The sequence below is a fragment of the Panulirus ornatus genome, chromosome 28 (assembly GCF_036320965.1).
Source record: "Panulirus ornatus isolate Po-2019 chromosome 28, ASM3632096v1, whole genome shotgun sequence".
Taxonomy (NCBI): domain Eukaryota; kingdom Metazoa; phylum Arthropoda; class Malacostraca; order Decapoda; family Palinuridae; genus Panulirus; species Panulirus ornatus.
Genome location: NC_092251.1, coordinates 16,002,422 through 16,017,325, shown reverse-complemented (window position 1 = coordinate 16,017,325; position 14,904 = coordinate 16,002,422). Strand labels below are relative to the sequence as shown.

Genomic DNA, 14,904 nt, shown 5'->3' with positions numbered 1-14,904 from the left:
ATTTTGAGTGATCAGGGCCTGAACATGCAGGAGGGTGAAAGGCATGCAAGGAATAGAGTGAATTGAAACGATGTGGTATACCGGGGTCGATGTGCTGTCAATGGATTGAACCAGGGCATGTGAAGCGTCTGGGGTAAACCATGGAAAGTTGTGTGGGGCCTGGATGTGGAAAGGGAGCTGTGGTTTCGGTGCATTATTACATGACAGCTAGAGACTGAGTGTGAACGAATGGGGCCTTTGTTGTCTTTTCCTAGTGCTACCTCGCACACATGAGGGGGGAGGGTGTTGTTATTCCATGTGTGGCGAGGTGGCAATGGGAATGAATAGATTATTATTATTATCATTATTGTTATATCATTATTATTATTTATTTTTTTTCTTTTTACATAGGAGGCTTTAGTCAAACAAAAGTCCATATCAAGGTGGTCCTTAATTAAAATATAAGGAGATTAATGAAAGGGAAAAAGAAAAGGAAAAGTATTTATGAATTTTGGAGCATGGGACAAAACCTGTCTTCTGATAAGGTCATAGTTATTGGAAAAGACATGGAAGGGTAGAACATTGCAGAACTTAAAAGTGTGGAGAGAGAAAGAGTTATCAAAATGGCCCACTCTTCAGTTGCCAGCAGCCACACAGTAATCATGTGATGCAACAGCTTGCCAAGTATTGCATGGTCTAGCTAGTGATGGAGACACACAAGCAGCCAGTTCTCGGGAGCAAGATACAAAGTAATACATGTAGAAGAAGGAAAGTGAATCAAAACTGTGGCATAAGGCAAGTTGGTCAAGTTTTGGAGTTAGCCTGGGAGAGTTGATAAGCTGGACTGCTTTTGATTTAAATCAGTTAAGGAAGGATGTAGAGCCAGAATCACCTCAGACTGAAAGCAGTACTCCATACTTGGATGGATCAGTTCTTTATATAAATGGAGCTACCATTCAGAAGATAAAAATGTTGACATTCAAGCTGGACTCACAGCTTCTTAGAGGCAGCTTTAGGTATTTCTGTAATGTGGGGTTTCCAAGATAGTTTGGACATTACAGTAATAACAATTATGTTCATTGAGTTAAGAGGTGGAGATACAGATCTGTCAAAGGAGAGAGGAAAGTTGCATGGAATTTTCAGTAGCTAGGTCCTAGTTTGTTTATTGAGGAAATTGTGTCAAGATGAGGGAATGAAGGCTTCCATTTTCACAACAATAACCTCTGCTATGTGTTTGGTGGAGACAGAAGCATCCGCACATAAATGACAATAAATTATTCAAGGAAAGTCAGAAAAGAATTTGCATAAGTTATTTATGCAATATTTACATTTAGAAAGGGCTGGTGGAGGGGTAGGTGCCATTAAAATAGATACATTTATGACATTGTGGTCATATGAACCAATGGGGGTATGATTATGTAGTTACAGCATCTAAGATTAGAGGCGAAAAACAGATCAAGAGTATTAGGATAGCAGTCACAGTGGTCAGAAAAATGGATGGAGTGGATGATAATTTGCTCTAGATCACTGATAATGGAGAACATGAGGGCTTCAGTCCCTCCACTGTTTGTATGGGAGGAGTTCAACAGTTCCCTATGGTGAACATTGAAATTTTTTGGTAGAGGATCTTGGCTTGCGAGTGAGAGGATGTCATGGCCTCATGGAAGGAGTTTAGATAGTTGAAGAAGTTACAGAATGTGTAGAATTAGAAGAGCAGTAGGTAAAACAAAGGAAGACAGAACTTGAACTAGATAATGTCAAAGTGTGGGGACTCATGTTCATCAAGGTATACCACAGGTATGTGAACTGGAATCGAGTTGAGATTATAGTTGGATATGAGAAAGGGGCTAGTGAGAACATCAATAGACAAATGAGTTTTCAGAGAGAGGTAAGATATTTGGAGTGGTACTAGAAAGATGGTGTTCAACAGAAGAGAAGTTACTGGAAAGACAATGAATGTTGATATAGTTGACAGGAAAAGAAGGAGGTCTGTTAAAGAGGGAAAGGTCATGGGAGGAGCTGCTACTACTGTTGTCTGAGCCCTCCCTCTAATTATAGTTGGCAGTTGAGTTATGCAGGAACCCAGGGATTCTTACCATCCCATGATGCCAGAGACTAGGGGCCATAAGTTTGTTAGAATCTGTCATGATTATGTCTAAAAACAATTCTGCCAGCAAGAGAACTTATGTGAAAAAAATAAGGTGTATGGTGCCTGTAAGGGGAAGGTGGCAGGTCTAGCCCAGTAGTCTTGTTTTGATGAGACAGGAAATAAAACCTAAAATCCTACCATTGAGGGTGTAAGATGCCTCTGGGCACCACTTTAATGCTCCTCAGTCAGGCCAGTAGTTCACCCCTAAACTAAAAACATAGTTTAGATGAAGAACTAATTTTCAGTTTCATATATACATTGTTTACATGCATAACACTATACTAATATACATTCTCCAAACAGTGCTGAATATTTATTTTCCTTTATTCCAGCTTAATTTTGAGGCCATAACCTAGAAAATAAGAGTATTTTATCTTTCTTAGTTCAAGAGTTGAAATAATTTAATGACTGCTGAATTTTAAGTGTTTTACGGCATTTTTTATTTTGGATGGTTACACAGTTCTTTCAGTGGGTGCCTCATATATCACTTGTAATTTTCAACTCATGATATGAGTCATATGTAGTCCACAGCATAATTTGATATCACTATATTATATTTCCATTTGTTTACTTTAACACTTTTGTGGAAAATTGTATCATTATGATTTAGGTATTTCTGATTTGTTAGTGCACACTCATGCCTGAAACTGTGGTCTCTTGCTAGAGATCGATGTTACCAACTTATGGCTCTGAGCTTCCACCCATGTAGCAGAGTTTTTCCTCTATTTATTGGCTCCTCTCCAGTCTAATTCTCAGAGCTGGTGATTTTGTCATCGTTCCTCTTGATTGACAGTAGAGTAGAAAATGACCCACCAATAAGCACCACAAGTGAACTCCAGGCTGATTGGCCACACTTCCTACGATTAATTGTGATACCCACAGATTGAAATACTTGATTTGTATGATATATGTGCTTGTGTGAACCACATCTCATCTGTATGAACTTTTCAGTGGTAAAGAATAAATATTTCATCTGGTATTCATGTATTATATAGGGAAGGAAACATTTTTGTGCAAAATTATATTAATTATAATACCATTAGGCTGAGGAATTCTAATGATATGGCTGTCATATTAAAATAAAGAAGTTAGTTCAAGAAAGAGGCATATTCTATTCAGATTGTTTTAGTTTGGATTGAATTGAGTGTACTCTATGTGATATTTCACATGTTATCTTTTCTCTTGTTTCCAGAATGTTGTGCAGTTGTATAGAAATTTAATTGTAATATCACATGAAGTCATGATTTCAAGTCTAGACAACCTAAAACCGATAAAAGAAAAATGATGGACTCACCCAGAATTACTTCATCCAAAAATGCTCATTTGAAGTTGAACAAGAAACCAAGAAAATCTCCAACCAGAATGTCAGTGAAGGTGGTTTTTATACCACTTGAGAAACTCCATGGTAAGATAATTTCTCAAGATTTGATTTAATAGTAATGCAGTGTGTATATGTAATCTTTTGTCTTTAATCTGTGAAGTAACCTGGTATAGGAAATGGGTAGTTATTTTTTGTCAACAAAAGAGTCTGAGGATGAATGCAGTTGTCCTCCAGTTTCTAACCCTAGTTGCAAGGTACTGATAAAGGACTTATTGAACTATTTTCATATTTCATGCTTATAATTTTTCCTGTACCACTTCTGAAACCACACTGCTCTTCCCCAATCTGATGCTCTGTACATGCCTTCACCCTCTCAATCAACACCCTCCCATATAATTTACCAGGAATACTCAACAAACTTATACCTCTGTATTTTGAGCACTCACTCTTATCCCCTTTGCCTTTGTACAATGGCACTATGCACGCATTCCGCCAATCCTAAGGCACCTCACCATGAGTCATACATACATTGAATAACCTTACCAACCAGTCAATAATACAGTCACCCCCTTTTTTAATAAATTCCACTGCAATACCATCCAAACCTGCTGCCTTGCCGGCTTTCATCTTCCGCAAAGCTTTTACTACCTCTTCTCTGTTTACCAAATCATTTTCCCTAACCCTCTCACTTTGCACACCACCTCGACCAAAACACCCTCTATCTGCCACTCTATCATCAAACACATTCAACAAACCTTCAAAATACTCACTCCATCTCCTTCTCACATCACCACTACTTGTTATCACCTCCCCATTTGTGCCCTTCACTGAAGTTCCCATTTGCTCTGGATGTGTGTATCAGGTGTTTGCTTTGAAGAATGTATGTGAGAAATACTTAGAAAAGCAAATGGATTTGTATGTAGCATTTATGGATCTGGAGAAGGCATATGATAGAGTTGATAGAGATGCTCTGTGGAAGGTATTAAGAATATATGGTGTGGGAGGCAAGTTGTTAGAAGCAGCGAAAAGTTTTTATCGAGGATGTAAGGCATGTGTACGTGTAGGAAGAGAGGAAAGTGATTGGTTCTCAGTGAATGTAGGTTTGCGGCAGGGGTGTGTGATATCTCCATGGTTGTTTAATTTGTTTATGGATGGGGTTGTTAGGGAGGTGAATGCAAGAGTTTTGGAAAGAGGGGCAAGTATGAAGTCTGTTGTGGATGAGAGAGCTTGGGAAGTGAGTCAGTTGTTGTTCGCTGATGATACAGCGCTGGTGGCTGATTCATGTGAGAAACTGCAGATGCTGGTAACTGAGTTTGGTAAAGTGTGTGAAAGAAGAAAGTTAAGAGTAAATGTGAATAAGAGCAAGGTTATTACGTGGGTGAATTGTTTATAGAGGATCTCATGGGATTCTTTTTCTTGTACAAATCTGGTAATAGTTAGTGTCCTAAGGGCATTTAGTTAGAACATTGCCTCATTGTTGACTTTTTGGTGTGGGGCATGAATGTTATGTGTGTGTATTGTTAGTTATGCCTAGAATAGTTGGTGTTTTGTTCAATGGGAGTAATTGTTTGTTCAAGGTGATTGGAAGATGTAGGTTGGATTTGTGTCTGTATGGGGTTAAAAGGGTGATTGAAGATTTCTGTTTAGATAGAGACATTCTGTTTATGGTGAACCTTCATTCCAGTTGTGTAATGTAGTGCTGCATGTTTGTTGTTGCTACTGTGCTGTTAGGGTGTTGTGGTGTGATTTTGAGGTTGTATGCATAAGAGAGAACCTTCACCTTGGGTTTCCTGGAGATAATGTGAGGTAATGTAAGAAAAAACAGAGGAGAGTTGAATAAAGAACTGCCATAAGGGGAATTCCATAGTAGAGTTTAAGTGTTTTGTGAATGACTTTGGCGTGGTGGCCAGCAGTGAAGTTATCCACTCAGTTTTGTCACTGGTCAGATGCTTTGATGTCTGTAGCCACTAATATTGTGTGTGTGTGTGTAAGTGTGTGGGAGGGGGGTTTGAAGTCATCAAAGACGCGTTGTGCGGTGTTTGTTTGTAGTGTGGTGGTGGAGTGGTTAAGTGTGAAGCCCTGATTAATTTTTCACAGAGTTTGGACACTGAAGAGAGAATGTGTATAAGGTAGTAATAAGCGGGGAATTGGGTGGTTTGAATGCTTCAGAATTGGAATTGCGTTGTGAAGATTCCAGATGTTAGGTTTTGTTGTGTAGTCAGAAGTGGTTGAAGATGTCTGTAAGTGCTTGAAATGGAACGGGGCCAAAATGTTTTCTGTTAAAGCTTGATATGTTGCCTGGGCATATTAAAGGAGAGTTCTTTTAGGTTTTATTTGCATTGCTTGTCAGTGGGAGTGAGGGTAATGATATTTTTTTTGATAGATTTTGTGTAACAACAGCAAAATGAAGGTAATTACATTGCACAGTTGTAACAATGGCTCACCCAGAACAGAATGTCTGCTTCTCCACAGAAGTTTTCAATCACCACTTAGCCGCACATAGCCCTCCACTCACCTGAGAAGAGCTACAGGCAGTTATCTATTTTTTTCTTTCTTCTTTTTTGAAATTTTGAAGAGTTGGCAGCACATGAACCTATTGTGTACAACTAGGTGGAGGGGGAGCAGAATGATAATTGGTCCCAAAATGATATACATATTGGTATTCTGTTTGAGTATGCAGAATTTTTGGTGTTTAATAGAGCTTAGGAGTGGAAACTTCCCAAGTTCAGATTGAATATAAGGAGTGTTTAAGAGAGTGAGCAGCTTACATTTTGGGAATGAAATAGATGTAGCTAAGGTGCTGTATAAAAGTGCAGGTCTGATGTGACAAAAGGGAATGAAATTTAATTCTGATAATAAGGCAGCACTTGGTTCATGATCTGGATTCTTCTCATTATTGAGGTTATTTTGTTTTAATAAACTTTACTAGTGGTCATAGTATTACTCTGGGAGATTGGATTAAGATTTCTAGCACCACCTGAAACAAGAAAGTCTGTTATAGACTCAAATACAGGAATGTGCCAAGTTCCAAGACCAGTCAGTCATAGCAACATGTGTAAAGAAGATGTAATGGGAAGGGATGAAAGAGGAATCACTGGGAAACAGATGTATGGGATATTATGAAGAAATTAGACCAGAAGGCAATACAAATAAAGCAGGAGTTAAAGAAACTGAGTTTTTATATCAAGGATCATCAAGGATGTCATGATGTGAGAGAGGAACTTACAGACCCTAGAAATATAGTCACTGTTTAAGAACAGCAATTCATTTTAGTGGGGTAGATTCAGGGGTTACATAATCAGTGGAAGGAGGTGAATTCATCAGAAAACAAATAAGGTCTGATGGGTACTGTGTGGATATCCTAGAGGCTGTTTAGTTAGAGGTGAGGACAAAAAGGCTAACAGAATTTACTGAATGTATTGGTCAGGGAGGTGCACAAGGTACAATATTGGCAGCTGCTCAGTTAGAAGAGAGGAATAAAACACACATAGAATCTGTTGACAAAATTGAGCAGAGAGATGCAAAAAGAAGTAAAGTCAGAGACACAGACATTGATGATTCATTACTGGAGGATTTAGCTGAAAAGTGGTTGTCATCAAAATTAGAAAGATTGGTAAAGCAGGAGGTCGATAGATTTTTTCTTTTATTCATTTATGTTGAAGGCTCTAGTCATGGACAAAAATCCACATTGAGGCCAGGCCTTAATTGAACTATAGAGAAAATTATGAAAGGGAAATAGAAAAAACAAGGGAAATTATTTTCTTATTTTGGAGTGAAAAACCTCTGTTTTGAAATGTGCCACATCATAGTTATTGGGAAAGACATGAGAAGGTAGAGAGTTCCAAAGTTTCAACCTGTCGGGAAAGAAGCAGTTGTCAAAATGGCCCACCCTCGAGTTGCCAGTGGTTACAAAGTAATCATGTGACAACAGCTTTCCAAGTATTGCATAGTCAAGCCAGTGGTGTGGGCACACAAGTAGCCAAGCAGCCAGCTCTTGAGAGGAAAAACCATAGCAATACCTATAGAGGAGGGAAAGTGAACCAAAATTGCAGTGTTGGGCAAGAGGGTCAAGTTTGGAAGTTGGCATGGGACAGTTTATAAGCCACACTGCTTTTGACTTAAATCTGTCAAGTAAAGATGCAGACCTAGAAACACCCCAGATGTGAGAGCAGTACCCTGTACAAGGACGAATCAGTCCTCCATATAAATGGAGCAGCTGTTCAAAAGAAAAGAAGTTTTGACATCTATACAGGACATCCAGTTTCACAGAGGCATACTTAGCTATTCCTGTAATGTGGAGTTTCCAAGAAAGAGTGGATGTTACATAAAATCTAGTGTGTTTATTGAGTCAAGAAGTGGAATTACAGAACCATCAAAGGAAAGACGAGAGTTATGAGGAATTTTTGACAGAGATGGATAGAAACTGGGTCTTAGAAGCATTAAACTTAGCAAAGTTTTGTCTCCCCCACCGAGATATCCTGTCCAAGTCTGAGTTTTATGAGGAAGCTGCCTCAAGATGAGATGCAGATCAAGTGAGAGAATAGGGAGCAGAATTGATGGATGTGGATGAATGCAGTTTTGAGTTGGCAGTGAATGAATGCATTAGATTATTTGATTATTTGTGGAGAAGAGGAAATTATTAAAGAAGGAAAAAAGTGTAGGGGACAAGACAGAACCTTGAGAGACACCACTGTTGATGGAGAAAAGAGGGGAGGCTGATCCATCAACAACCACAGAGATAGATTGACCAGAGAGAAAGCTACATAAGAAGGAGCAAAGTGAGGGAAGGAAGCCAAGAGAGGGGAGCTCAGGGATGAGACCCCAGTGCCACACCCAATCAAAAGCTTTGGATATGTCAAGGGCAACTAAACATGACTCTCCAAAATCTTTCAGGGATGATGACCAGACATTAGTAAAACAGGAAAGAATATCACTGGTGGATCTCGCCTTATGGGAGCCACACTGGTGATCAGAGAGAAGACTGATTTTTTTTTTTGAGATATCTAAGGATATATGAGTTGAAGAGGGGTTCAAAGACTTTAGAAATGGGAGATGTCAAAGCAAAAGGACAGTAGTTAGAGGGGTCAGAATGTTTGCCCTTCTTAGGGATGGGATGTATCAATGCATTCTGCCAAGGAGAAGGAAAAGTTTAGGTTTTTAAACAAAAACAGAACAGACAAGCAAGCACAGGTGCAAGTTCAGAGGCAAACTCTTTCAGTACACAGAGATGGATGCCATCAGGACCATAAGCCTTGCTTGTGTTCAGAGATGAAGGAATGTTAAAGTCATCCAGGGTGGAGTTAGAGGAGAAAGGGAATCAGAGTTGCTTTGTCTATGGTAGAGACAGCTATATTACTGTCAGAAGGGAAACGTGAAGGCAAGTTAGAGAGACAGAAGCTGTTGGAGATGACCTTAGCTAAAGACCAGGAAGACCTATCAGTGAATGACGAGGAGAGGTTATCACACTTCCTTTGATTAAGGAATGCTTTGCCTCATGGATAATGTGCTTGCAGTGATTGCAGGCAGTGATAAAAGCTGAATGGGAGCTAGAGAAGGAGAGTTTTTCCAAGCCAGATATGCCTGATCCCTTGCCTGAATGGCCTCAGAGCAAGAACATTTGAACCATGGATTGGAGAAAGTGATTGTCTTGGAGGAATAGGGGATAAATGCTTCCATTCCACAAAATTAACCTCTGCTATATGCCTGGCAGAGACAGAAGCATCACCACATAAGGGACAATAATTTACCTAAGGAAAGTCAGAAAAGAAACTATGTAAGTTATTCCAGTCAGCTTTGTTGAGGTGTCAGTATTTACAATAAGAAGGAGCTGCTGGAGGGGGAGGTGCCATTGAAATTGATATATTTGTGAGAGTGTGATCAGATGAACCAGTTGGGGGCTAGATTTTGTGTTTACAGTAGGATGGACTAGAGGTGAAAAACAAATCCAGAATGTTAGGAGAGTGATCCCAGCAGTCAGGAATATGGATAGGGTGGGAGATAATTTGCTCTAAATCATTGAGAATGGAGATTGTGAGGGCTTCAACCTCCACCATCTGTATGGGAGGAATTCAACCATTCCCTTTGGTGAAAGCTGAAATCCTCAAGGTGGAGGATCTCAGCTTGTGGGTGAGAGGATGTCACAGTCTCATGGCAGGAGTTTATATAGTCAAAGAAAGATATGAAATTTGTAGAATTAGGAGAACAATAGGTGTAAAAGAGGATATGTTTGAGGACTCAAGGTTTTTGAGGCTTGCAACAGGTGTGGTGATTTTGAAATATGCACAGCCATCACCTTTGAACTGGAATCATGAGTGGAGGATATAGTTAGTTATGAAAAAGGGACTAGTGAGAGGATCACTAGACAACTGTGTCTCAGAGAGACAACTGTGTCTCAGAGAGAAGTAAGATATTAGGAGAGGTACTTGACAGATGGTGTTCAACCGAGGAGGTTACTAGAGAGACGATGAATGTTGGTACAGTGAATAGAAAAAGAGGAAGGTCTAAAAGAGAGGGAAAGGTTGTGGGACGGGCCAGTACTACTACTACCAGAGCCCTTTCTCTCTTTGGTAGTAGTCAGGCAGAAATCTGGAGATTCTTAGCACCCTATGATGCCGGGGACTAGGGGCTATTGATTTGTTCTACTATATCATGGTACTTAGAAATGTTTGAGTAGATAGAGTGGACAGGAATTGGCAAGAATACTTATGTGAAAAAAAAATGATAAGCAAGGTTTGAATAGGTGTATGGTGCTCGTAAGGAGAAGGTGGTAGGACTAGCCCAGTAGTTCCATTTTGATGAGACAGAAAGTAAGACAAGCAATCCTATCAGAGAGTGTAAGATGGCTCCAGGCACCACTTTATTCAGTCTGGATGGTAGTGCCACCCTGGGCAGCTGTTAACAACTACTACCTTAAATCCCTGATTATTTTTGATTTGGAAGATCATACGCTAGTTAAGGAAGAAATAGTAAAGAAAGAAGAAATGCTTATTAAGATATTTTACTGTTAATATGCAACATTCAACTCCTAAAACATGAATTAAGCATTTCTTCATTCTTGAAGAAAGCGAAATGCTGGTATATAAAAATACATGTACATTAATGATTATTATTCTTTTAGCCATTGAATAATCAGTACCTTTTATATCAGATATTGAATTAGATAACAATAAAAGGAAATTTCATTAGCTTTTATTCATCTTTATATCCAGAAAACTCATCACAATCACCTTCAACCTTATGATAACTGCTTATAATGGGTGAATTTTCACTTTACATATATACTAGATCAGTGATGACTCCACTGTCTGAAATGAATTATTTAGATTCATATACAAGGTATTGGTTTAGGTTTTGAGATTCTTTCTGTTTTATGATGTTTGAAATTCAGGTTAATACCAGTGCTATGGTCATTCTGTACCTTACTTTCAGTGTATTACATGCAGCATGACTTATGGAAGACTTTTAGGCAAAAATTGTCTTTTATGTTGCAAAATATGGTATGTGGTGAATATGTTTACAAACATTATCTTGTCGATATATCTGGGTGTGATTCTTAAATTTGCTAGCAGATAATGCCTCTTGCATACTTTTAATGTGTAGCTTAGGTGGTGAATTAGACATAATTTCAACCAGTAGATTTCTTTCACATGCAGATTCCTGCAATTCTTTTATTGCTTGGTAATTATCTCCCGAAGGCCCTCTTTCACTCTGTTCTATCTTCGTCACCTTAAACTTACTTGGATTGAATCTCATATATTTATCTGATCATATTTGGATTTTGTGCAGGTTCCCCGTAGGCTCATGCAATCATGATGAAATACAAGTATCCCAGTGTAAAACAAGTATATAATTATCAAAAGCTTTGATAATCTTGATCTAACTGCCTGCTTGAAACTTGATTTGTTTGATTTCACTTATAGTAATAGATAGAGACTCATGGGCAAAGATTTTACCTTCAATGACATGAAGTACATTTTCTTCAACAGGATTGTTATCAGGTGGAATGATTTGCCAGTTAGAGTGGTGGAAAGCAGTGCTATACCTGTAGATACATTTAAAATTAGAATTAATAAATATTTCACTTCAAGTTCATGACTTACAATATTTGCTTCTCCATTGTCACATTGACAGTATGTTGTTTCTTTTTAATTATCTACATGCCTTCCAACTTTTACCACACTAATCTGTGAGTTTCTGATATTATCTGCAATTACAAATGACCTCTAAAGGACCCAGTGGTCTGTTGCTGTTTGAATTCCTTTGTATTCTTTATTTTCCTCATGATCTTAGCTTTATTCACAAATATGATTAGATAAGGTTCAAGTCCATCAGACAAGTAATTTATATACACCAAGAAGAGCAGTGGATTCAAGACTGAGCCATGTGGCACATGACTTTTAACCCCAGCCTGCTTTTAGTATGCACATTTGCCCATGTTCTTTGCTCCTTTCCAGTAAGGTAATCTACTATCCAATGAAGGAGCCCATCCCACTTATTTCTGCATGTAGATCTAGCTTTCCATTGAACCTCCTGTGATGAACTAGGTTGAAGGCTTTCTATTAGTCTAAGAACACAGCCTACCCATCCCTCTATTTGATCTAGATGGAACTCACTCTTTCATAGAAGTCTAGAAGTTTGGTTATGCATACCCTGTTTTCTCTAAAGTCGTCTCCCTGTTAGAAAGTCTTTCCTTTGCAATTAGTCATTTATTTACTTTCTGATATCTTTTCTTACTGTTAGTGACTTGCTTGTAATTCAATGTTGTTTCCCTGTCTTCTGCCTGAACTATAGACACAGAATTTGCCCTCTTCTAGATCTTTGGCACTACACCTTCCATTAATGACTTATTGAATATAGTAAGTGCCTCTGCACATTCTTTTGGCACATTTGGATAGATTTCATCAGGACCATGGGCTTTGAATGGGTCAAGTTGTTTTGATTGCTTGATTATGTCATTTCTGCCATTTGCTCTACATTCCAAGACTCGATCCCCATCCCACCTAGGTAATGCGGGTGCATTATTGTTTGTCATTGAAAATACTTTTAAACTTATTCAGCTTCTCACATATTTACTCATCATCCTCAAAACCTCTTCCCACAGTATCCCTGAACACGATTAGTTGCTCTTTCACTGGGTGTTTGTTCTAGTATTTGCTCTTTCAGGGGGAGTTTGTTCCAGATGATCTTATGTATAATTTTGGAATGTAGAGCTTTTTAAGAAAAAGATTTAAAATGCCTCTGCTTTTCCCTCCTTACTTTGCAATACTAACTCCTTGCTCTCCTGTATCCTTCATAATAAGGCTGGCTAGAGTAACTTTTATATCTCTCACATAGTAAATCCCCAGGCTCTCTTGTTTTATGACATTTCTTGTTCAACCATATCTCTCTCCATTCTGGTCTTCTACTCTATTGGCCATCAGAGATACCCATATTATGACCTCTTCATTGGAGATTTAACAGCACTTTCTGTATCTCTGGTTCATATTCTTATTATGGAACTCCTTTTCCCTACCAGTACCCTCAAAAGAACCTAATCAGTACAACGTTCTGTCCCCATTCTGATCTCCCTCTAGCATCCTCCACCACCAATTAAAAAACAAGCACTTTATGATCACCCTTTCCAATAAGACCATCATACTTCATGTGTTCTGTTTCCATGCTGAAAAATGTAAAGACAGTCATGTATAGATCGTGTATCATGTTCCCTAGTTCTCATGTGCTCTGTTACTCTCATTGAGTGACGATGACCTGTAACTTTAGTAGTCAGTACCTTCACAGAAGAAACCTCCATCTCAGTCAATGTCTATCTTGGCCTACCTTTATTGTATACAGTCTGCAGTATGCTGTCTGTTGGGGATGAGAGGGCCTGGGAAGTGAGTCAGTTGTTGTTCGCCGATAATACATCATGGTGGCTGATTAAGTGAGAAAACTGCCGAAGTTGAAAACTGAGTTTGGAAAAGTGTGTGAAAGGAGAAAGTTGAAAGTAAATGTGTATAAGAGCAAGGTTATTAGGTTCAGCAGGGTTGAGGGACAAGTTAATTGGGATGTGAGTTTGAAGAGAGAAAAAATGGAGGAAGTGAAGTGTTTTAGAAATCTGGGAGTGGACTTAGCAGCGAATGGAACCATGGAAGCAGAAGTGAGTCACAGGGTGTGGGAGGGGGCAAAGGTTCTGGGAGTGATGAAGACTGTGAGGAAAAAGTGGAAAGAGAGAACGTTATCTTGGAAAGCAAAAATGGGTATGTTTGAAGGAATAGTGGTTCTAACAATATTAAATAGTTGCGAGGCATGGTCTAAAGGTAGGGTTGTACAGAGGAGGGTGGCTGTGTTAGAAATTAAATGGTTGAGGATAATACATGGTGTGAGGAGGTTTGATTAAGTTATGAAAGGGTAAGAGAGATGGGTTGAAATAAAAAGTGTGGTTGAGAGAGCAGAAGAGGGTGTGTTGAAATGGTTTGGAAACATGGAGAGAATGAGTGAGGAAAGATTGACAAAGAGGATATATGTGCCAGAGGTGGAGGGAATGAGAAGTAGGAGAACAAATTGGAGGTGGAAGGATGGAGTGAAAAATATTTTGGGCGATTGGGGCCTGAACATACAGGAGGATGAAAGGCATGCAAGGGATAGAGTGAATTGGAAGGATGTGGTATACCGGGGTCGACGTGCTGTCAATGGATTGAACCAGGGCATGTGAATCATCTGGGGTAAACCATGGAAAGTTTTGTGGGGCCTGGATGTGGAAAGGGAGCTGTGGTTTCAGTGTATTACACATGACAGCTAGAGACTGAGTGTGAAAGAATGTGGCCTTTGTTGTCTTTTCCTAGCACTACCTTGCATGTGTGAGGGGAAAGGGGGGGGGGACGTGCGATTTTATGTGTGGTGGGGTGGCGACAGGAATGGATGAAGGGAGCAAGAATGGATATGTACATGTGTATATATGTGTATGTATATGTATACGTTGAAATGTTTTTTTTATTATTATTTTGCTTTGTTGCTGTCTCCCGCATTAGCGAGGTAGCGCAAGGAAACAGACGAAAGAATGGCCCAACCCACCCACATACATGTCCACACACGCAAATATACATACCTATACATCTCAACGTATACATATATATACACACACAGACATATACATATATACACATGTACATAATTCATACTGTCTGCCTTTCTTCATTCCCATCACCACCTCGCCACACATGAAATAACAACCCCCTCCCCACTTATGTGTGCGAGGTAGCACTAGGAAAGGACAACAAAGGCCACATTCGTTCACACTCAGTCTCTATCTGTCATGTAATAATGCACCGAAACCACAGCTCCCTTTCCACATCCAGGCCCCACAGAACTTTCCATGGTTTACCCCAGATGCTTCACATGCCCTGGTTCAATCCACTGACTGCACGTCGACCCCGGTATACCACATCCTTCCAATTCACTCTATCCCTTGCATGCCTTT

At 39.3% G+C, this 14,904-nt stretch overlaps 1 protein-coding gene across 2 annotated transcripts in view; it reads left to right on the top strand.

Moving 5' to 3' along the window:
• Positions 1–14,904, top strand: part of LOC139757866 (ATPase family gene 2 protein homolog A-like) — a 229,525-nt gene that overhangs the window by 28,860 nt on the left and 185,761 nt on the right. For both annotated transcript variants that reach the window (XM_071678773.1, XM_071678774.1), the window contains exon 2: positions 3,321–3,533. In XM_071678773.1, coding sequence (XP_071534874.1) covers positions 3,410–3,533 — 124 coding nt within the window. In that variant the 5' untranslated portion in view covers positions 3,321–3,409. The remainder of the gene's footprint in view (positions 1–3,320; positions 3,534–14,904) is intronic.